Genomic DNA, 22,719 nt, shown 5'->3' with positions numbered 1-22,719 from the left:
TTTAAGCAAAGCTGTGAATGGTTTCTACCCAGCATTACTAACACCGAACATTGAGATTTTAGGTTGGGGCTGTTTTCCTCACCATGAAAATCTTGTGGATTTGAGATGATTTGGTTAGTCTAACAGCGTCTACGCTTGTGATTTGATTCACCCATCTGTAAACTTTTCGCCGGGTCACCCGATTGCCTTTTCATTTCTGTATACTATCACAAGTACGTCTAGGAAGGCAGGGCATTTTTTAAAAGACCCTTACTGGCTGCTACTGGAGATAAGGCAGTAGACTGGTAATCTATTCATCCTACCCAGTGTGACAAATCTTGCATGTTTATGAGCTAGAAGCATTGGGTTAAAAGGTAGGGACTCTGCTCTGTGGGGATGCATTGCAGCGAGATTCTTTTCACAGGCTAGCCCCAGTACATGCCAAAAAACCAAACAGTGTGGCAAAGTTCTTGGTGGGTTTTCATTCCCTTCCCCCCAACCTTTTGCTCAAAATGAAAGGGGTGCCTTTTGTTACCATGGCCACCTTTCATGACTTCAGCCAAACAAGACCCTGACTTCCTTCACATTTTATTTATTTTTTTAAAGTTCTCACTGAGCCTCAAATCCCTAGGTAAGGGAAACATGGAAACGGTTACCATCATACTTAGACTTGGAATGTGGGACACTAGCAGAGACCACAGAGGTCAAGATGCCCAGCATGAAAAGAAGGGAGAGTTGGACAGGGAGAGACTTGTCTCCACAGGCAGAAGAGAGCTGGATACATTATTTCCCAAATGCCAATTTGCTTAGGGCAGGCACATATGTAGTCACAGGAAAGAGTGATGAAGGGTTAAGCAAAGACTGGAACAAAGTAGTTAACCAAACTGAAAGTGACTTATTACAATCAGGAAAAATGGGATGGCTTCTCTCTTTCTTTCTAATGCACATTTCAGTCACAACTCCAGAAAAAATAGGCAGGATCAAATGAAATCTGAATGCAATACAAGTAAGGGCAACTCTTCTCTTAAAACTAAACCCATCTATCGAGGACAAACAGACCAGTTACTTCAATGACAGACAGATGCCGATAGTCCCCCACTGTCCCTCCAATGACCTTCCAGTTTGGGAACAGACTCTGAAGTACAGGCAACTCCTCTCATCTGCTGATTATATACATACAGTCTACCCATTTGAAAATACTGAATACTCGATCCCATTTAAAATATATACATAATGGGTCAATTTCCAAAGAGAAGGCATTGTAAGGGAATCTACTACATATCACACTTTTTCTAGGTAACATAATGCAGTTGGGCAGTTACATCCCCAGCATCCCTCTATTAAATCAGTTACCCCATAAAGGACAGTAAGAACATTTCTATCATGTAACTTACAAGTCTGTAATTTACAGCAATGTGATGTCCTTCATGCATATTTCTGGATTGCTCTTGGTTAACCACTGCTGTTCAAGCCACATTTGCTTTGTCCTTGAGGGGAGAATTGGGGTGTTAAATTGATTGTCCCTGTTCTTGGCTTTCTGTTCCCAGCTGTCCAGATCCACATCCTGAAAGCAGATAAGGCTGGAGAATGGTGGAAGTTCACAGTCAACATCATCTCTGTGTACAAGCAAGGGACAAACCGGATACGGCGCGGTGACCAGTTCCTTTGGATACGCTCCAAGGACATTGCCTGCAAGTGCCCGAAAATCAAACCCATGAAGAAATACTTGTTGCTGGGCCACGACGAGGATTCCCCTGACCAGAATGGCATCGTGGCAGACAAAAGCAGCCTTGTTATACAGTGGAGGGACACATGGGCTAGGCGACTGAGGAAGTTCCAGCAGCGGGAAAAGAAGGGGAAGTGCAAGAAAGCCTAGGGGGAGAGAACTGGAGATGGGAAGAGAGACTGAACATACTGCTTTGCATAGGACTTGAAGCAGACGCGAATGGGATTAGGGTCACTGGCAAGAAGCTCACTTTGCATTATGTGTGACGGGGTGGGGGGCAAGGAAGGGGTTAATAACTTCTGTGAGACATGCCAATTATGTACCTCACAATACAGAAAAAACACAAAATGTAGTGAGAAGTGACAAGTTTAGAGAAGGACAGCCACGCGAGACCCTACTCACCATAGTAACAAATGTTAGGCCAGTTACTAGTTCCCATCATCCCCTTTGACTTTCCTTCTCTCTTTATTTCTGTCTAATCAGAAGAATGACCAACTGCCTTAAGTTCTCTAACATCAACTAGTCTTAAAGTCTAGGCGCATAAAGGGCTCAACCTGTCACTGAAGCAAATATAAAGAGAGATGTTGAAGTTGCACAGAAATTGCCCTTTGAATACATCTCCTCCAAAGGAGATTAAATAATGTTCTTATTGGTTGGAAAGATGGAGCATATGGATCATGGCTTGAAACCAATTTCTGGGGCTACAATCAAATGAACAGCAAACAAGCAGCCTGAGTAGCTCATCCATTATCTGTCATGCAGCATTTAATGGACTGGGTCACCTTTTTATAAGAATCTAATCAAAGTTCACAGAGATATAAGCTACTTACCCTGCAGACAAGGCAGTCAGTAGAGGGGTATGCTTTCTTGAAAATGCAGCCCCAGACTAAGGTCTTATTGCCTGACTTTAAAAGGCACTCTGCTAAGGAAAGAAAGCTGACAGCTATGAAGCATTGATGGAGCAATTGAAATAATAATTACTTAATAGCAATATCTGAAAACATGACCACCACCGATCTAATGGGTAATCTAAAGAATTAGTCAAATATAAATGACTCGGATTTTTAGGAGTTGTCCTTGCACTGCTGCTTTTGTGAATATAGCCCTACCCTGAGACCACTGGATTATTATTATTATTTTTAAATGCATTCACTAGGAAATGAAATAAACTCTGTCTATAATTTTAAGTAGTAATAACTTCTTTAGACACCCACTAGACTATCAATACTCATTTCAAAAGCAGAAAGCAAAAGTTACCATTGATAGATTCAAACTGACTCTACACACACACACACACACACACACACACACACACAGCTACCACTTTTGTGCCTCTCCACAGCAATGGTTATTAATATAAGATCCATCCAGTGCTTCCTCTTTTACCAGGAGGGTTGCTGAGCTGCAGACAGTCCTATGTGCTGGCTCTGCCTGCAGGGAATGAATTGACCAAGATGTGTACCATACCTGCTCCAGGGAAGACCAAGTGGGAAAAGACACAAAAGAACAAAAGTGTTGCTAATGCTTACATGGAGCAAGGAGTGTCACTTCGGACAAGGAAACTCATGTTTGTAAGAACCCAAAATATATGTTTTGCAGCCAATAACATACCTAGAATAAAGGAGATGCCCTCTCAAACACTCCCACAGCAGCTCTCTACGCTTTCCTTCCCCTAACTTCCATTTGAAGGAGATTTTTGTTCCACTCGTGCAAATCTCCCATCAGCCCTAACTTGCAAACTAGGACTGTCTAGGCAGGCGGTTCACGCGTGAGCTCAGGGACGCCTGCTCTGCAAAATACAAACTTCCCCAAGATGTTTCCTATTAGGAAATATGGAAACATCCTTTTAATGACATTTTCCAGTGGTTTTGCCTTGTTTTATAGCATTTGACAATATTTATATAATGACATAAACTACCATAAAACAAACTGTAGCACAAATAGGTGTAAAGTGGCCAGATGCCGGGGAAGCGGAGAATAGGGGGGACAGGAGTTAGGATCCCTGGCTGAAGGCAGGGGGCGGGAACGAAGTGCTCTGACTCAACTGCTCTGCACACTGTTGAGAGTTTCTGGGCTCCCACTTCTTTATATGAACCTAGTTGCTGAAAAAGAAATATGCAGAACATTCTCACAGCTGAGGTAGATTTATCAGTGTTGTTTATACTGACTCTCACTTTAGATTCAGAGGGAATTAGTTTACCTACTAAAATAGAAGACAAAAAAGAGCCAAGCCAACAACTGAAGCAAAAAGTGCTTGTCGCCATGTCCTGTTTCAGCCACACACTGCCCTGATCTACTCATACTGTGAAATTAAGTAGCATAATATAGATAGCAGGGTTCTATATTTTAGAGTGACACCCTCCATAAAATACTCCCTGAATGTAGAAAAGTAGCACAGCAGGAAGAGCTAGAACCGTCCTGACATGCTAGTCTGTTTCCTTTTTTTTTTTTTTTAACTTGCAGGGAATTTTGCATGCCGGGCAGCATTCAAAATGGTTATTTTCTCACCCACGAGTAGTACAATCCATTTTATCACCTCCAGATTCTACCGCCTAATTCTGCTGCATGACAGAACCAAAGTAAGTAACTCCAGAAAAGCTGCATCTTATTAGGTCATTGGTTTTCAAACTTCCTATCTTCAGGATACCTGTTCTACACTGATTTGTCCGCTGAGGAACTGTGCACTCTGTTGTTGGGCAATGTCCGCCATGATCGTTGGGCCTACCTAAGAGACGCTCCCCAGAGCCCACCCAGCATTCTACTCAGTCTGTGCAATGCGAGCAAAGAGGATCTGCTTCTCATCAGGAGAAACCCTGAATAACCTTCTAAGGAACTCTAGGATTCCTAGGACCACAGTTTGAAAACCACTGCTCAAAACTCTTCAAATGCCATCAGCTTTCTTGTATTAGCAACATGTTGAAGTGTACTGTATTGAAAGAGCAGTCTGTAAAATCTTAGCACTGATATAGACTCTGAATGCAGGCCCACCAGTGATAAACATCAGTGGTGAGGTAGGTACTCCTGTATGGAACACTCATTTTTAAAGTAGTAATTGGGTTTAAAGCTGAACTGAAACCCTCTGTTTAGCTTCACTTTTGCTACTGTTGAATTTTTTTTTATTCATGCTTTCAAACGTCCCTCTCAAAATTTCATCTATTTTTCATATGGAACCTAGACACTAAAGAAAACAGAGAGCCTGGTTTTTATTTTAAAATCAATGGAACGCAGGGGTTTTACAAGTCACACAGCCTGGGTAAAACAGGGTATAAAGATACTCTGCCTAGGCTGTAACTTAGTCAGGTTCAAACTCTTCTCTGAGCTGTGCCCTGTGGGGTAGCTCAGTGACTGCATATTTTCTGTGTGTCCTAAAGGTAACAGGGAGGAGGGGGGGGGCTTTTGTCTGAGTTCTCATTAGTGTTCCAGCATTGAACAGAAAACAATTTGATTTTCATATAACGTGCTTAGTAGTCTGACAAAAGATTTATCCTAGACTGAAAATTCAGAAAGAAAAATCAAAGCTCCTAAAAATCCATCTCAGCCTGACGAGTGCACCCTTCTCCTTGACACAAACCTCTCCTTCCTCACTTTCCATATGGAATTCTCTGGCTACAATACAGATCTTGGTGTGATGTTGTTTCCCCTTGACAGTTCTGTTCTGCATCTTAACTACACAGCAGCACATATATATTCCTGTGAGCATTCAGGATCCAGTTCTATGTTTGGTTTTGGGAATTAGTACTGATAACCACTAAATGATTCCTCAAAACAATGTTTACAAGCAGATACCCTCACCGTGTGCCCAATCCCCTATAGGACAGCTGGAAAATGGCCTGCGCTTCCATAGTGGACACCGATATCCGAGAAAGCTGTAAAGGCGGATGGAGACACCAAGATAGCAAAAGGCAGCCAAGGGGAGGGGGCTTATAGAGAAAACCAAGAAAGCTGACTGTATAGTACAAAATGTAAAATAGGCTAGAACTCAGAAATTGTATATTAACCAGAAATGTAATATTTTAGATTACTTTATCCTCATCCCAAATTAGTAATAAGAGCCTTTTCCTTGTCATCTATATTGGCAGGCTTAAGAGTTTGTTTTGCACATCCCACATTTAAAGAATATATCTATCTAGGTGTACTGCAATGGGCATATAGGAGAGTCAGAGAGACTTTCAGCTTCCATCAGTAAACTATGAAATAAAAGGAGTTATATTTGGGGGGGTTGGCTTACATTCTAGAACCCCTCTCTCTATTTTCTCTAAAACAGAAATACAGCAACACAGCCTCGGCATACTTGGGGCTACTTATTTGGTGGCGCTTCAAATCTTCCTACACCATCAAATGTGCTCAGGAGGTAGTATATGGTCAGAATTGTGTCTTACATTTAGGGTTGTCCTTTTTATTCGGAGGCTAACACTCAGTTAGGCAACCTTTCATAACAGAGAATGTCAATAATCCTTTCCTGTTGGTTTCACAGCCAAAATTTAAGGGACTAGAACTCGGCAAGAGCAGCCCAGCAAAGGTGGTGGTTTAGGAAGCAGAATGGCAAGCCGTAATTTCCTAAACTTTCACTCAGAAAGTAAGGACAATGCACACTTAAAATCTAAAGAACTAATTCTTTTTTTGCAGTTGAGAAAATAAGTAAAACTACCACCAAATTTAGTATTTAAATGAATCTCAAAAAAAAGGAAGTTGATGCCTTGCACCTGCTCTAGGAGTGCCACACAGCAGCGGATTGTCAAGACTACATTCAAGGTCTTCTTGAGAAACATTCCAAGCTCTACATTGACAGGGTAAAAGGGCAACACAAACCATTCTGAGAAGCAGCTGAAATGCCAAAACAATCACCACTCATGAGTAGCATTGAACAATGGCTTCCTCCCCATTTTATGTTTTGTTTTAGCTGGTTCATTGTATGCTCATTCCCTTGATCATCTTACCTTTTCCCTATTACACAGGGGAAAAAATCAGCTGTGTTTTGATTATTCCTGTTAATATCATGAATTGTAAATGTTGTTTAGTTATGACTATTACATATAGTTTTGGGGCAATGTTTCTTTACAATGCATACTAATATATTATGGTTATATATATGAATATATTTAATGACATGTGGGAAAAAAGTTGTGGATTTTCTTATTCCCCCTCCCTCCGTTTTCTTTTATTTGTTAGATGGGCTGACAACTGAACCAGGAGCAGCATGTAACTGTGCAGGATCCATTTGATAGGACTAAATCCAGACATCTGTCAAATAAACTCTTGTAAACTTCTACTCACCTTATGCCAGTCTCTTCTGTTGAAACAGGATGAACAAGTTGGGCTAATTGCCATCAACTTAGCTTTGAAAGGGGATTAGGCAAATTCATGGATGATATAAGGCTATCGAATGCTGCTAATCGGGATGGCTGATCCTGATTAACTCCAGGATCAGAGGCAGTCTACCTCTAAATACCAGAGCTGTGGGAAACAAGTGAGAGTTAATTATTGTGCTCATATTCTGCTTGTAGGCGTCTCTTAAGCATCTGACTGGTCACAGTGAAAATCAAGATAGATGGGCCTTTGGTATGACCCAAAGGACTCTTACATACTTAGCAGTGTGATTCTGTGAGCTTCAGGGAATACAATATCTTCCACTGAAAATAAGCAAATATTTCTTACAACTGTTTCCTCTAAGGTTTTGAAAAGTAATGTAAAACAACAATACTAGATCAAGCAAGCACATCAACATAAGCTGTTTTTATGTGTACTGAATTTTGCTTCTGCTGTAACTACAGCCTTTGTGAAGTTCTGAAGCGACTGCATTTTTCTTTCACCTTCAAAACACCCTTCATGTTGAGAAAGCCAATTATTCTGCATATATTTGAACCAAGGAAGGAAGTACACTGGACACCAGCCTTCCCAAGCAGAAATAATTGGGTATTGTTACTCATCATCACAGATAATAAGTATGTTCTGCTTTTGTAAAGGTGGTCCCACTGGGAAGCTTGGAAATACTGCTAGGTTTTCCAGTGGCAACACCAACCTGCAACTGTTGTTGCTCCATGGATTAATTGGAGTGAGAACTTACCTTGACTAAGTCCTTTACTACCAAGGAACCACGAGCAACTCCTCTCCAAAATCTGAAGTTAGGGATAGGCTTCCTGCTCAAAAGGTGACACTTCCATGCACCATTTTAGAAATGAAACACTAGATTTCCATACCAGCTCTTCTGGAAGCCATGGGGGAATACCAGCCACACCACAGGTAATGGAAGAAGCACCCAAGTCTGGTGATGTCTCTTGCTCTTCCCTACATTTAATCAGTACCACACAGTTCTACCAACTTGGGTTCCAATACAGATCTGGCTGGATGCATCTCTTTCTAGAAAAGCTGCTTTACTTACTTTTTGGCTTTCATTTTCTTTATTACAACTTAGAAAGGGGGATCAGGGGCGGGGGAACCATCTATGGAAAAGACCACTTTCAGCCAGCCCCCAGGTTCAAAAGATAACCTCCAGTAGTAAGTGACACAAAATGTTTGAATGATCTTCAGTGGAAAGTGGTGCTGTTACTTTCCAGAAGAACGCAAACAGAATTCATAGTTTAGCTGACCATGTCTCACATAGTCTGCCATGTTTATGCGATCACTGCATGACTGTGCATGATAATTCTCCTTTGCATTCTTTGCTTGCTCTGTGATAAGAACATTGCAAGCAGAAAGTCCAGGGTTCAACCCCTAACCTCTCCAGGTAGGACTGACAATTTCCCTTGCCTGGAGAGATGCTGCCGATACTGAACCAGAAAGACCAATGATTTGACTCAAGAGAAGGCTGCTTCCTATGTTCCCATGTTGTCTTTGGCTATTGTAAGGGAACATTACAATCTCTAGAACCAACCACCTCTATGGAGTCTTAAACAAAAGGGCTATTGATTGCACATGCACCCATCCCCTTCCAGTGGATCATGCAGTGGTTATCTTTTTGATCTAGGATCTCTCACCTTTGCAGTATACCACCCATTCCCAACAGTGGATTAGAGGTTCACTATTTACTGTAGCATGGCCAAAACAACATGCTCTGGAGACTGGAGTATTGATTATAAAAGGATTTGCACAGCTGCTTCCTGCACTGTCTTGGATGTGGGCACACACGTCCTAATGCAGCTTTCTTTAAAAATCTACTGTTCTCATAGAAACATTACCCAAAATTCATGCAGTCAACAAATATCAGAGCTTAGGTGGGTTGACAGCCAGAGGCAGTCTTTAAAGTTCTTTAGATTTCAAACTTCGCTGATCCACAGGAAAACAAAACAAAGAAAAGAAAAGAAGGGCAGAAAATGAAATAATGATGTGCCCAAAGAGTAATACAGAAATTAAGTGTTTTATTCCGTCTTGTTATTGTAGTAAATTGATCAATCAAGTTGGCACATATGTAGCAAAATAATTATTTCTGGAGGTGAGCAAACATTAAATAGTGACTTTTTGTATTGCTACTCTCAACTATTTTAATTTCTCATCTAAAATAGAGATTTTGTAGGAGGAAAACTACACAGCACAGCATAATGTGTTAGTGTTTGCATTTTAGGATAGAAATATCATCTGATTTTCCAAACAATACCAATTTGCTCCTGTCTATATAAATGTAACAGCAGTAAGTGTTCTGTCTCAAGCCAAAGATTATCCAGGATTTATGTGCATCTGAAAGGTTTGTGCAAGTATCCATGTGCAACAGAACATGGATCAGAGCAGCAGTTTGCCTGAATACCACTGCCCTGACATTCAAAACCAAGATGTATTAATTTTAGCCTCAAAGATAATGTTAGAATGAAAACTCCAATATCTTAGCTTGGCATTCTAGAGATTAACTGTAGATCCCACCTTGCAGAGACAGGTGGAATCCGAATTAATTGCATTTATGCTTTGATGTTTGTTAGGAGATTTGCCTCCTACCAGTAACATTCTCAAAAATATCAAGTCCTACTGGATAGAGATTTTTGCAAAATGAATTTCTCCACCAGCCGTGCTTCTGCCAGTGCACTGAGAACGAGTCAAATACAGCCAAGTCCACAGAAAGTGTCAGTAATGAGATCGAATTTTCCTTGCCTCAGAGTGCTATGGCTCCAAAGTAATAACTCCATTGGTTATTTTGTGGGCCACACAGCAACGACGACTATCGCAATCAGCAGTAGTACGATCACCACCATCATCCCTGAAAGGAATCAAAACAAAACCTAATTATCTCTGTAATTATTATAAATCTCAAATACAAAATTAAAGTTTCTAGAAGAACAACTTCACATCATAAAATAGTTCTTCCCATGTAGAAAAAAGCTTCTTCCCGTGTAGCTGATGTAATACAAGAAGGGGCATTTGTAGATTCTGCACAAGTGCCGCTCACTCAGCCCTAGTTTGAAATGGGAACAAAGCTCATCTCCACTAATGAAGGCAATATGATTGTAAATTACATTAGAAGCTTAAAAGAGATTTGCACATGAATAATGCCATGTGAACATTTTCAGTAATTAGCAAAACACAAATGAGTTCTGGAACTTAACTTCTGATCTCAAATAACTCGATCATCTGAGCCACTACTATTCTCATCCCACCTTCCTGATGGCTAATTTCACAAAGAGATGCTGTTTAACCAAGAAGGTAGGCGGTTCGAGCCCATCCAGGGACGGCTGTGGGCAGGGTGTCTGCGTTGCAGGGGATTGCACTAGATGACCCTCAAGGTCCCTTCCAACACTATAGTTCTATGACCCCAACAAGGCTCTTTTATGTTTAGCTGGTGTTCCGGTCCAATTTGGAAGTCTTAGCTTTAAAGAAAACTAAAAATATTTGGAGATGCGATGGCCATTTCGTATGCCACCCTTCACTATCCTTGTGCCCTCCAGATGTTTAGGACTACAACTCCCATCAGCACCAGGCAGCACAGCCAGATGAGTCTGGGGCTGATGAAAGTTGTAATCCAAAACATCTGGACTGCATCAGGATGGTGAAGGCTGTCCTGTGCCATATGTAACTTAGTTCTTTATTGCACTACTTATGCTGAAAGATAGGGTGTACATTTCTCTGCGAAGTATCTAAAGGCACAGTCTTTGCACAAGAGGAGGAAAACAATGAATATTTATATTTCAGTTTTCTGATATGTTTCTCTGTGCCTTTTAAAAATCCTATACATTTTCATTGCTAAATTCTATGTGTTAATTTAAAATCAGTAGTCAAAAGATACAAGATTCTTAGAGAATGAAAGCAGATCAAGATCATAGATAGAAATTTGTGATACATAATATTTCTAGGGAAACTCCCTCAAATAGCCTGAGAGGTAGAATTGTTAAAATATAAGAGGAAGATGAAAAGGAAGGGGGACTGAGATTGAAATCTGGAGGGAAAGCCAGACTAGTATAGCTGGATGGAAAAGAACAAATTTGAGATCTATGCCTCAAAAAAGGGAAGTAGTTACTTTCATGATGACTGAAATTAGGCCTCCAAAGAAAATATGCAAAATCGTGCATGGCAAATGTAAACAGAAATGTACCCCTGAAATGAGTCACTCGGGTCTGTTTTACTCACTCACATACATTACAGAAGGACTGCACAATGATGGGCACTGTCTCCTGCCTTGCAGGGCTTCCAAGTGCCAGAGTCTTGCCAAGTTAGTGAGCAGTTCTCTTGGTGCTTTTTCAACACCTTGGGAATGGGTGATAAAGATGCCCAGGCAAGTTGCTCTTGCTATGCAAAATGTCACCAGTTTTTGAGAGCGAAGATTGGCTGCAACCAGAGAACTGCCGTGCCATGTTATTCTTTTTCATTTTCCTGTTGAAGCTCCAATTAATTAACAGAGTGTCCAGACATCAGAGAACAAACTGTAAGACACAGAGAGCCAATATGGCCCTGCAGATGTTTTGGAGCTCCCAGCAGCCCCAGCCACAACAGCTCATGGTCAGGGATGATGGAGTTGCACTCCAAAACATCTGGAAAGCACCAGTTTAGCAACACTGAACTAGAAGATGAATGCATAAATCTAACCGAAACCCGTCTGCTGTTGCTGTTAAAGAGACACTTCCCCCATGCACTCACCCTTTCCCTTTCTGACATTTTCCTGTTGGGTAGTGATCACTTTTGCAGTCACTTAAGTCAATATTCCACACCCTCAAGGTAGCTTATTTGTAATCACCTGCCTCTCTAGGGAATTGGTCTTGTATTACTTTGTGGCAGCCCGGCTCTTTCACCTGAGTGATGTGCCAGTGTAAACATTTCAAGTGTACATGTGGCCTCCTGCACCAAGGAAACTGACACATTATTACTTTTGACCTCCTTTTAAATGTTACAGCTTGGGAAACAATGTTAACTCTTTAGTCCGCTTTTGTTATAAAGAGCAGGCTTAGGTGAGTGGTTGCTGAAGACTCAGAAAGTCTCATCCAATGGTGAGGGTCTGTATGTAAGCTTATCGGATTGGCTGTTAGCCCAATTCCCAAATCTCAAGGAAGGAACAGGCTTTTCGTTATTCAATTGTCTCCAAAAGACCCCAGGTTAAAATTCACTGCAGAAGCCAGTCGTATTCAAACCATAGCTGTCAACGTTTCCCATTTTTAAAGGGAAATTCCCTTATTCCGAATAGGATTCCTCGCAAGAAAAGGGAAAAGTTGACAGCTTTGATTCAAACCAGTCAACATTCTCTTCCAAATTTCCCTTTACAATTCCCACTAGGCTTATGTGACAGAGGTTCCAAGTAGGTCACTTACACTTTACACATGGGGCACTGAGGCTGAGAAATAGCAACCTACAAAAACTATCCAGGAAGCCTGAGAAAATGTGTAACTGCCTAGAACAAGTTTGGCACCAAACAGAGAGTCAAATCTGTGGTAAAAGAAACACATCCCTTTGCACCATTCAATTTCAGAAGTTGGAAGTTGAAAAGATGTGATTACCGGTATATAAATGGTAAATGTGATGCACAGATGGACAATAGCCCCCAGACATGATGATAACATACTGAAAAAAATCCATTTTAAAAAAAGGCAGGTTTAATGGAACTGCTTGATTACTGACCAAATTATGGAAACCTAGTAGCAATATTTCATTAAAGGATCTTTACCACAAGAACTAAATAAAATAGTAAATGCTTATTTATAAGCCACATGTTTTTAATGTAAATATCTGGATTGTTCTGGAAAGTAGCACTGCTACAAAATCCCACCTAGCATAAAGGGCTTTGTCAAAATTAACACACCATGCAAGGCATAAGTGAAGTTAATGTTTCTCCAGATTTAAAAGTTGGAAGATAAAACCTATTTGTGTAAGCTACCGATACATTTTCTGTGCCTCCTGTGGATGCCACTGGGAACTATAAATGAAATTTGCAACACAGTTGTCAACTAACAAGCGCCGAGTCAGAGACAGACGCTCTTGCTACAATTCTGCCTGCCATTAGCTAAACAAAGGCAGATGTTGTGCAACACTACTTTTTAATTCATTTCTCTTTTTAGCAATTTTATGTTTCTGAACCATATAAAATTATAATGTGGGGTTTCAATTAATGACTGGGCCCGAGCACCTCCAAAAAAATCTCAAGAACCTATATGACAGGTAGGTAAAGGACCCCTGGACAGTTGACTATGGGGTGCGGCGCTCATCTCGCTTCAGGCCAAGGGAGCCGGCTTTCCGGGTCATGTGGCCAGACAGCTTTCCGGGTCATGTGGCCAGCATGACTAAACCGCTTCTGGCGCAACGGAACACCATGATGGAAGCCAGAGCACATGGAAACGCCATTTACCTCCCTGCCAGAGCAGTACCTATTTATCTACTTGCACTGGTGTGCTTTCGAACTGCGAGACTGGCAGAAGCTGGGACAAAGCAAGGGGAGCTCACCCTGTTGTGTGTATTCGAACCACTGACCTTCTGATCAGCAAGCATAAGAGGCTCAGTGGTTTAGACCACAGTGCCACCCACTCCCTAACCCGTAGGAATTACCAGTTCTGGTCTAATTTCTAGTGTCACATAAGTGCAATATGTTGCTCAGGTCTGAAGTGCAATTTGTCTTCCATTTTTATCCATATTTTAACTGATTTAAAATGCTTTAAGTGATTAATAATACTTTGATAAAATAGCTGCAGTTTCCAACTCAGGCTGTATTGTAAACAACAGTTCTTAGTGCTAAATCAACGCCTGTGCACATTTTAAAACTGTCATTCTTCTAGGCACTGTAGACATCCCAAGTGCAAGACAGAGTCTGCCCAGAAGGATTACAACCTGCACCTTTGATTTAATAACATCTTCCTCCAAGGCCACCATCAACTTTATTGTATGAACCGTTGACCTCAACAGCTCCTCCAAGATCAAACAAGGCAAGCTGCATCCTTTAATCACGGAAACACCTGAGATTGTTTTACGCATTTATTTATGATCACCATTCCAGTATGAAAGATTAAAAATGATTAAAGCTATAATCACTCTATAGGAATGCCAATCAGAAATAAATGTGTGCAGATACAACAGTTTCAAATCTTCACAGCCCAATCCAACAGTTGGTAAGAAACTCTCTTTTCTTTTTCACTGAGACTGGCTGGCAAAGCAATGAGAAGAAGAGAAAATAAAAAGCAGAAGTCCATGAGAATTCCTGCATGTCAAACTCAGTCAGAAAGAGTGTGTAGTGAGTTTTCAGTCCAAAATGTTTATTGTCTCTATGATGAAATAATCCCTAGAGTTTATGGTCCCAAACCACATGCATAACCCAACTGAATGAGAGGAAATGAGATAAGTGTTTCCCCTCATCTATCATTGTTAGACCTCCATTTCTAGTTCCATCATATATATATATAATCTGTTGCTACTTTTCTAAAAGAGAAATCAATGCCAGATAATATGCATCGCTATTTCCAAGTGGAATTTCAAAGACGGCCTATTTTCTTTCCAGAAAGAAGAGTTGCTTCAAACCCTCCATTTAGAGCAAACCTTTCCAATCAGAGGATTGCTTGCTTTGAGCATATTTTGAAACATTTCCATTTCATGTAGCAGTCCAGTCAAAAGATATATTACTTTGTCTCTCTATGGTATTTCCAATCATACCTCTATCCTTACAAACACTCAGGTGTGTTCATAACTACTACTTGATAGAGCCCTGTTAGCTTGAAAATAAAATGAAACTCAACAGAGACAACATACATGATTCAGTGACAAACATATAAATAAAAAGCATAAGCAAAAAAGTTATTCACAGGATACAAAATGCCTCTGTATACTGTTGTGGGAAAAGAGTAATTTCAAATGCCTATAGCCCACAGTCTGCAGCTCTAAAAACATAAGGAGCTCCCACCGCTGGCTATGTAATGGGGGAAGCTGTGAGCAAATAAGGATATTAGTTGACCAAAAGTGTAATCTCAGAGCTTCTGTTTACAATATTTGAGAATTCTTGGAGAACAGTCCTTGTGGACTCGAGATGAGCAAATGTTGTTTCCAAAAGATTCCAGCTAAACATTGGGAAGAGTCTCTTGGAAGGTGGTGAACTCTCCTTCCTTGGAGGTTTTTAAGCAGAGGTTGAATGGCCATCAGTCATGGATGCGTTAGTTGAGATTCCTGCATTGCAGGGGGTTGGACTAGAGGATCCTCAGGGATCCCTTCCAACTCTACAATTCTAAGACAATCTCATTTCCTCCTTGGCCACCCCTCACAGAGGAATGAAGAGGAGGAAGTGTGCCTTTTGACAGTGATGGCAGACAAAGGGCTGCAGCAACAGGGAGCACATGAAGACCTGATGGCTCGCCTGCTCATTCGCTCAGCCAGGTTCCCCACTAGGACCCTGGGCTTTCCTCAGCTTGTTGCTTGTGCATGTAAATGAGCCAACAAGCAAGCAGGTGGGTGGAGCTGCCTGCTCGTTTGCTCACTGTGACAATTTTCTCACTCATTCCACCTGCTCTCATTGTGCTGCAGTTCACATGGCCTCCAAGAAGCAAACTGCTGCAGCATGATTACTTTTTTCTTACAAAAACATTCTATAGTAAGATAAGACAATAACTAAAGAGATGCACAGTTTGGTTACCTCCCTACCCTCAATAATGCAGAAGCATGCTGAGATAGCAGCCAGGAAGCACTGAGATGCAAGTGCTGCTTGTATTAACTAGCACCCTCACACTGGGACTGTGCCATGATTTTGCCGTCATGGAAGCCCTTTCCTGAGCCACAACAATTGCTCAAATTGGAACAGTGAGTACCTCCAATTGTGAGTTCAGCAACAGCCACTTGAGCATGCTCTCAACCAAGCTACTGGAACCTGGTCTCTATTCCCCCCCACACCAACAAAAAAACCACCCACCCACAAATGTAGCATAAGCCTAGGGCTTGCCAATCAGAAGGTTGGTGAGCTCCCGTTGTTCGGTCCCAGCTCCTGCCAACCTAGCAGTTTGAAAGCACACAGTGCAAGCAGATAAATAGGGTTTCCTGCTCTGGCGGGAAGGGAAGCGGTGTTTCTGTGCACTGCTCTAGTTCGCCAGAAACGGCTTAGTCCTGCTGGCCACATGACCTGGAAGCTGTACGCCGGCTCCCTCGGCTAGTAAAGCGAGATGAGCACCACAACCCCAGAGTTGTCCGCGACTGGACCCAATGGTCAGGGGTCCCTTTACCTTTTACAGAATAGACATTTTCTCTAGAATTATTGTTGTCTTCATGCACAACATACAAGCAGGCACGTAGACATTCCAGCAAAAGAAAAAGTGAGCCCTGATTCGGGCGACTACATCAGCACAACAAAAAGAAAGGATATTTTGGGAGAAATACACTGGCTGGGGTTTTTTTCCATGTTAATGCAAAAAAGGTCTGTACCCAAATAGAAGGGTATAATGAAAATATTAGATCCTTATGGGCCTTGTGGTCCCTGGAATATTTCTGCATTCTTGATCACAGAATGACAATGAAAGTGATTTTTCTTTAATGCATTCAGTTATTGGAAGACTAAAAATATCCCCAAGGCCTGGTACTGCTCTGCTTTCTTTTACCAAGACACATCTTCATCCTAATATGTTGCATTTCAAAGACAGCAACAAACATTTCAGTATGGGTTACCCAGTCCCCAGGCTCATATTCTCTATTTCCATCATAGCCCTGTTATCACAAATGAAAAACTCTTAGCTCCACTGCCATCATAAATCAGTTTTTGAGAAATTAAGCATGAAAAATTCCAGCTACATAATTTTTCATCTTGAAGAGAACAAACCTATGAAGCAAACAGATTTTTGTGTGATGGATTAATGCACACATCCCATGGGAAATGCAGATATTAAATAATATATTAAGAATTCCACTAACACACACACTTTCAGTTTATGCTCTGCCTGATAATACATACGGTAGTCACTCTTCAAGACAGAAGCTAAGGTATTATACAAAGCAAGAGAACACAAGTGCATCATCTAACCTTCAGTATTTATGTTCCTAAATCCTCACTTAAGCAACTCAAGTCATCCTATAGCTAGGAGGATATACATTTCTTTTCCAGTCCTGTGACTATTGGTGAACCCTTGTCCATCAGTTCCAACACAAGCCTAATGCAAGAGAGGCAACAGACTCCAGCATCTCTGACTGAATACTTGGCAATGAGAATCAAACAGACTGGGATGCATTCCCCTCCACCCTCAAAGCACACAAGTGAGATTTTGCTGAAGTATCCAAACTGATTTGTTTCATACAGCATTCCTTCACTTTTCATTTCATCAGGGCTGAAAGAATGCACAGATCATGCCAACTTGGCTTCAAGAGCCATAGAGTTCAATCTAGCCAATATGAGCTCGCACCTTATCTTTATTAAGTTTTAATTGCATCAGACATTGCTGGCATGTTGTCCTCATACCATAAAACAAAAAATGGGGTCCCTCTGTCACCCCTTCCCAGCTCACATCACGAGTATGATCTCACACCTCTCTGACTCATTTTACAGGTAGATGACTTAAGATCAAAAATATCCTACTCTGTGTCGCACCCCTGCAGCCCTACTGGAGAACCATCAATACATGCCTAACTTTCTAAAGTGAAACCCCATTAGTACCTTTTTCTGTGCTTCTCTTCAAGGCTCATTGCTGAAACTTTGGCGGTAGCACCACAAGCCTCCTGTGACCTGTTACTAGATCATCAATCCATGTTAAGGAATCACCGATCTATAAACTGGGTAACAATGCAATTTAGAGACATCTGGGACTCCAAGAACACATCACAATTTTATTAGAAAAAAGGGATACAAATGATACACTCAGCCGCAGTTGCTTGCGTCATTCCTTTAAGCTTGCAAATTTGATCGCAGTTGCCTAACAGCTTGTAACAGCTGTTACAAGTCTACTGCCAGAATTGCTCCATGCTCATGTTGCACACCTGAATGGAGTGTCTCGAAATAATTCACCTTAAATTGGTTTCCAGAATACCTAAGTAACTCAAACCAGTGCTAGTTCTCTATATTATGATGTGGCCCAGGGTGCACCATCCTGTAATGTTCCTGGAAACTGGGATGATTTTTAAGCATTTAAGTTCTATGTAAAGTTTTCAGACATCGTGATTATGTGCAGTCTAATAAATCTGCTGAAGATATTAACACTTCTTTGGCTGTTTTTCACATGAAAATGCAGGAATTATTTTACCATTTGACGGCAAATACAATGCTTCTAACCATGATTCTAAACTTAAATGAACAGCACAAACCTAAAGCACAGCATTGTACAATAGTTATGCAGTAGCATATATTTGGTTTACCTGTAAAATGAGTCCTGTGGGTATGTGTATCTCCTACATACACAGGTAGGCATTTTTACATGCAGTGAGTTGGACTTTCGTGAGACATGATCAATTACCACCTAAAGGTCACTCAGCTTGCTGGTAACTCTCCACAGTGGTTATGCAGATGTTTAAAAAGTTAAACAAGAATATCTCCCAGTTAATTTCCCCCAAGAGAAAACCCTGATGTACTTATCCATACTCTTCCTGCAAATCCATCAGCCTTGGAACATGGCGAACACTTTCCCCCAGATCAGAGAATAGTTATGTTGTCTCTTGAAATTCGCTGTAAGGCCCATTACTGCACTTAAATGAAGGGTGTTTTTCAAGCTCTCTTTCTCACTTAACCTACCAGTAAACATGGGAAACCATTAGTTCAAGCTGCCACAATTAACTCTCAGCTTTCCCTTCAAAGGCTTGGAGAGTCTGAAGCTACTTATCATGCAAACAGCCTAGGAGCCTCTTTCTCCATGTGAGGCAACAGGAGGGGAAAACTACTGAGTTAAGTAGATTATTGGGGAAGGAGCCACACTCAGCTGCCCTATGAGATGATTAGACCCTGGGAAATGCAGACTCCAAATCTCCTGCTCCTGACAGTGAACATTCATCAACTGCATTTGGATAATCTGCTATCAAGAACCTTTACAGAAGCTTCCAATACTCTTCTACCAATGGTATGGCAGGTGGAAAGGAACACACTTATTTGTGCAAAAGAAAGCTTCATCGCTAGCTGCTGCAAAAACAGCCTTTTCCAAAATGCAGATGCATCTCTGGCTAAATCACTCTAATAGATCATGCCCACTAAAGACACACATACATGCCCTGGCAAGAATGGGTGCTTAGAAAAAACTCTGCGGCTGTCTTGACACCATGTTACACTGCCTGATCTTTCCTCCTTATAATTCAGTCTTGAACATTATCAGCCACAAACTGGAGCCCAAATATTCTCCTCCCTTTCCTGATTTTGTAATTTTCAACAGTCCTCAGTAGCTTTGATTATCAAATTCAGTTAAGAGAGAAAATAAGGGAAGAGTGTTGCCCCTTTCCTTTCAGCCTACTTCCTTCCTTACACACACTTTTCTCTTTGGTATGTTAAGCGTGCATGAGAATTACCTGTGGCCGAATAACTGATGAGCCTCTTTATAGGTTTACATGCACAGAAGGAAGCTTGAAGCACAGTATGGTGTGAAAATAGCCCACTACTCATGTGCTATTCAGCAGAAACTGTTTTACAGGAAGAGTTCAACAAAATGAAAGGAGATTATCCATGAGAAAGTAGATAGGAACAGAAAGTGTTCAGATAAAGTTACTGAGAGGAAACCTAAACAACCAACCCTAAGCTACTTCCTCAGTCCTTTGGTGCAAACTGCTAAGGACAAGCGCTGCAGTGAGTCCAAAAGGGGAGCCTTGCCTGATCAACAACAAAAGAAAACCAAAAGGCTTCCACAAGTGGATCATATAGTTGTTATAAAACAGCCACAAGAGTGCAAACTGATTATTTAAACTTGCAATTGAACTTTCCATACCTTTCCATACCTCATTCATTCACAACATCCACTCATGGGTTATCCCTCTTTTGCAGATATAGAGAAAGTGGGCCAAGAGGTAGTGACTGCCGAAGGGCTTCCAGTGTCCAACATTTAATCCACTGAACCACCTTGTTCAGTGATGTTGAAAGAGCTTATGAGGGGAAGGGATTTAAACACAGTGAGATGTAAGCAACCAAACCCTAAAGTAGGAAGCTGCTATTACTCGTACAATTTAAGCAAAGCTATATTGCCAATCTCAGTTCTGCATTGAAAAATCCTTAAAGAAGGATTTGCTCTGCTCTGCAGTAACTGAGGACAGAAAGATGCTCATATGGATTCAACAAGAATGGATGGAAGAAAATATGTAGAACATGTATGTATTAAAACTTTGAAAACATTAGAAGTAGTAATAATGAACCCCAAGGTCCCAAGTCATACTCCAATACCTATAAAGCAGCCTCTCTCAACCCTCAACTACAACTGCCATCATTCCTGATCACTGGTCCTGCTAGCTAGGAATGATGGGAGTTGTAGTCCAACAACATCTGGGGACCCAAGGTTGAGGGAGGCTGTTATAAAGTATAAGGGATTTGTTATGGGCACTCACCCTTAGTTTTAACTAGGGTTGCCTCAGTTAATCAGAAGTCTGTTTCCCTCCTCAAAATAATTTTAACTGCAACTCATTCCAAATGCAACTCATTGTGGAAACTGCATGGCAGCAAATTAAACCTATGAATTCACCTCATAAACCAGAATCCAAAATGACTGTACGTTAATTTGAATCTCTGCCTAATCCTGTTGTTTTCTCCCTGCCCTACAAATGGCAATAAGTTCTAGAAAATGTTAATCCATGTGCAAATATTTTTCTCTTTTCTGTGTGCACAAGTATCAGCAGAGAGAATGAAGGGCTACAGCAACTCAGCTTGAGAGTAAACTTAGAAACTCCAGCCCCCGATGTTCTATTTTTAATATTGCTATGAAAGAACAAAATTTCTCAATACGAACGCCTCCACTAAATGCCTCCCTCTCTTTGGAAAAAGAAATATACAGAGTAGGAAACTCTCCTTAAGATCCAAACACGTGGAATACTTTAATATGGCATGTGTTTATTGAGATACCTGTGACCTAGCCATGCAGGGCTTCATAAATAACCACCATGAATTGTTCTTAAAAAGCAAGCATGTAAACCAGTGGAATTTTTAAATATGCAGGTAGTGTCTGAGACCTCATCATACAAGTAAAGTTTTGCATAAGCTAAGCTTCCAGGCATGTTCACACAGAGCATATTATACAAATCAAATTCTTAAGATAATTCAAGTATGAGTGATGACCCCCCCAAGCACCAGGAAGGTCTTACCTTCCAATAAGAGTTGCAGCAGCTAATTCTGAGTGTGAGTGAAAAAAGCACCCATGACCACTTGTAGGTTAGGTGTCTGATCTTTTAAGTGAGTATGAATGGAAGGAAGCAGTGCATCTTCAGTCTTGTCTGCCTTCTGCTTAAAGTCTATTCCACATTTTCTAACCACAAGAGCTTTTAGACGCTGATTCACAAGTGGATCTCCACTCCCCAAAGCAGCAACAAGAATGGTGGGGAAATAGACTGAACAGCTGTTAATAATACCCTATTATACCAGTCAGAAAGGAAGCAGAATCACCCCAACCCCGCAAGATGATTCAGAAGGATGCTACTGTCAAATGGCACCAGCAGGTATAGTAGCAACAGCTGAGATTGTCCACTACAAGCAGAGAAGTCTTTGGGCTCAAATCTGGCCTAAAGCCAGAATGAAACAGATTTAAAACTATCAGTCTCGTGCAGGAATGCACAGAGTTAGACTCTATCGTTGTGCCTCATGAATGGCAAGTTAAGAGCATGGTCCAAGTTTCTTCTCAGTTGCTTTTCTAGCAGAGACATCACCCCTACCTTGAGAGTAGCCAACCTGGTCCCTCTAGATGTTATGGACTGCAACTCATCAACCACAGACAGCATTGCCAATGTCGCAGGGTGGTCAGAACATCTGGAGGGGAACACAGCGGCTGCTCCTGACCTACCTCATCCAATCATGTTCACAGTCTATGGGATAGAGGATAGAGAGTCCTTCAAGTGCCTATCCAAGCCACCTCACTATTCACCTGTTTGACTTCTCTCCCCTGAACACAGTCACAACTACCAAGACCTCTGATGAACTGAGAGGCAAGATATGGTCACTTCTATAGGCATTAATTCTCATGCAAATGAATAGAAAGGGCTGGCCTTATGGCTTATCTAAAACCATAACCAGGAGTTTAGGCTTTTGCTGGAAATGGAAGGCCAGCCATTAAGCTTTGGACAACACTCTCAAATTGCTAGGATTTCTCCTGTGAAAAACCAAAATAACAATGAATCTTTTTTTGTTAATCATTAAAGTATTAAAAATAAATCTGACTCCTCTAGAAGGGAACATCATAGGTTATAAAGTGTATACCTGGACTCATTAATATCTGGGTATGAAACCTGAGATATAGCCCCACATATAGAAATGGACCCAGTGTTGACTCCTTGAGGAAAAGTGTTTGCCCTTTGTGGTTTAGCCTCTGACCTTCCTTAAGGCTAAACAATCATCCGCTGGAAAGTGTTACAAAACCTCTTCTACCTCCCACTGGCTTTTTATTTATACACACACACGCACACATATATAAAGGTTGGTTACTCTCCGGTTCCTAAGAAAGACTCCCTCCAGCTCCTCTCGCTTTCTCTTGGGGATGTGGGCTCACTTCTCCGAA

The 22,719-nt window shown here is 41.2% G+C and overlaps 2 protein-coding genes across 8 annotated transcripts in view; one reads left to right on the top strand and one right to left on the bottom strand.

Annotated features, from left to right (window-relative positions):
* The window catches only part of NTN1 (netrin 1), a 127,896-nt gene extending 120,922 nt beyond the window's left edge, over positions 1-6,974 (top strand). For all 6 annotated transcript variants that reach the window (XM_077924318.1, XM_077924319.1, XM_077924322.1 and 3 more), the window contains one exon: positions 1,527-6,974. In XM_077924318.1, the coding sequence (XP_077780444.1) occupies positions 1,527-1,855 (329 nt within the window). In that variant the 3' untranslated portion in view covers positions 1,856-6,974. The remainder of the gene's footprint in view (positions 1-1,526) is intronic.
* Positions 1-22,719, bottom strand: part of STX8 (syntaxin 8) — a 120,741-nt gene that overhangs the window by 35,477 nt on the left and 62,545 nt on the right. The window contains exon 8 of one of the 2 annotated variants that reach the window (XM_077924323.1): positions 9,041-9,887. The exons of the other annotated variant lie outside the window; for it this stretch is intronic. Coding sequence (XP_077780449.1) covers positions 9,820-9,887 — 68 coding nt within the window. The 3' untranslated portion in view covers positions 9,041-9,819. Of the gene's footprint in view, positions 1-9,040; positions 9,888-22,719 lie in introns of those variants that run through there. 2 annotated transcript variants of the gene reach the window in all.

Source organism: Podarcis muralis, chromosome 2, assembly GCF_964188315.1.
Source record: "Podarcis muralis chromosome 2, rPodMur119.hap1.1, whole genome shotgun sequence".
Taxonomy (NCBI): Eukaryota; Metazoa; Chordata; class Lepidosauria; order Squamata; family Lacertidae; genus Podarcis; species Podarcis muralis.
The sequence above is the reverse complement of the archived record's forward strand: the minus strand, read 5'-3'. Positions and strand labels throughout refer to the sequence as shown.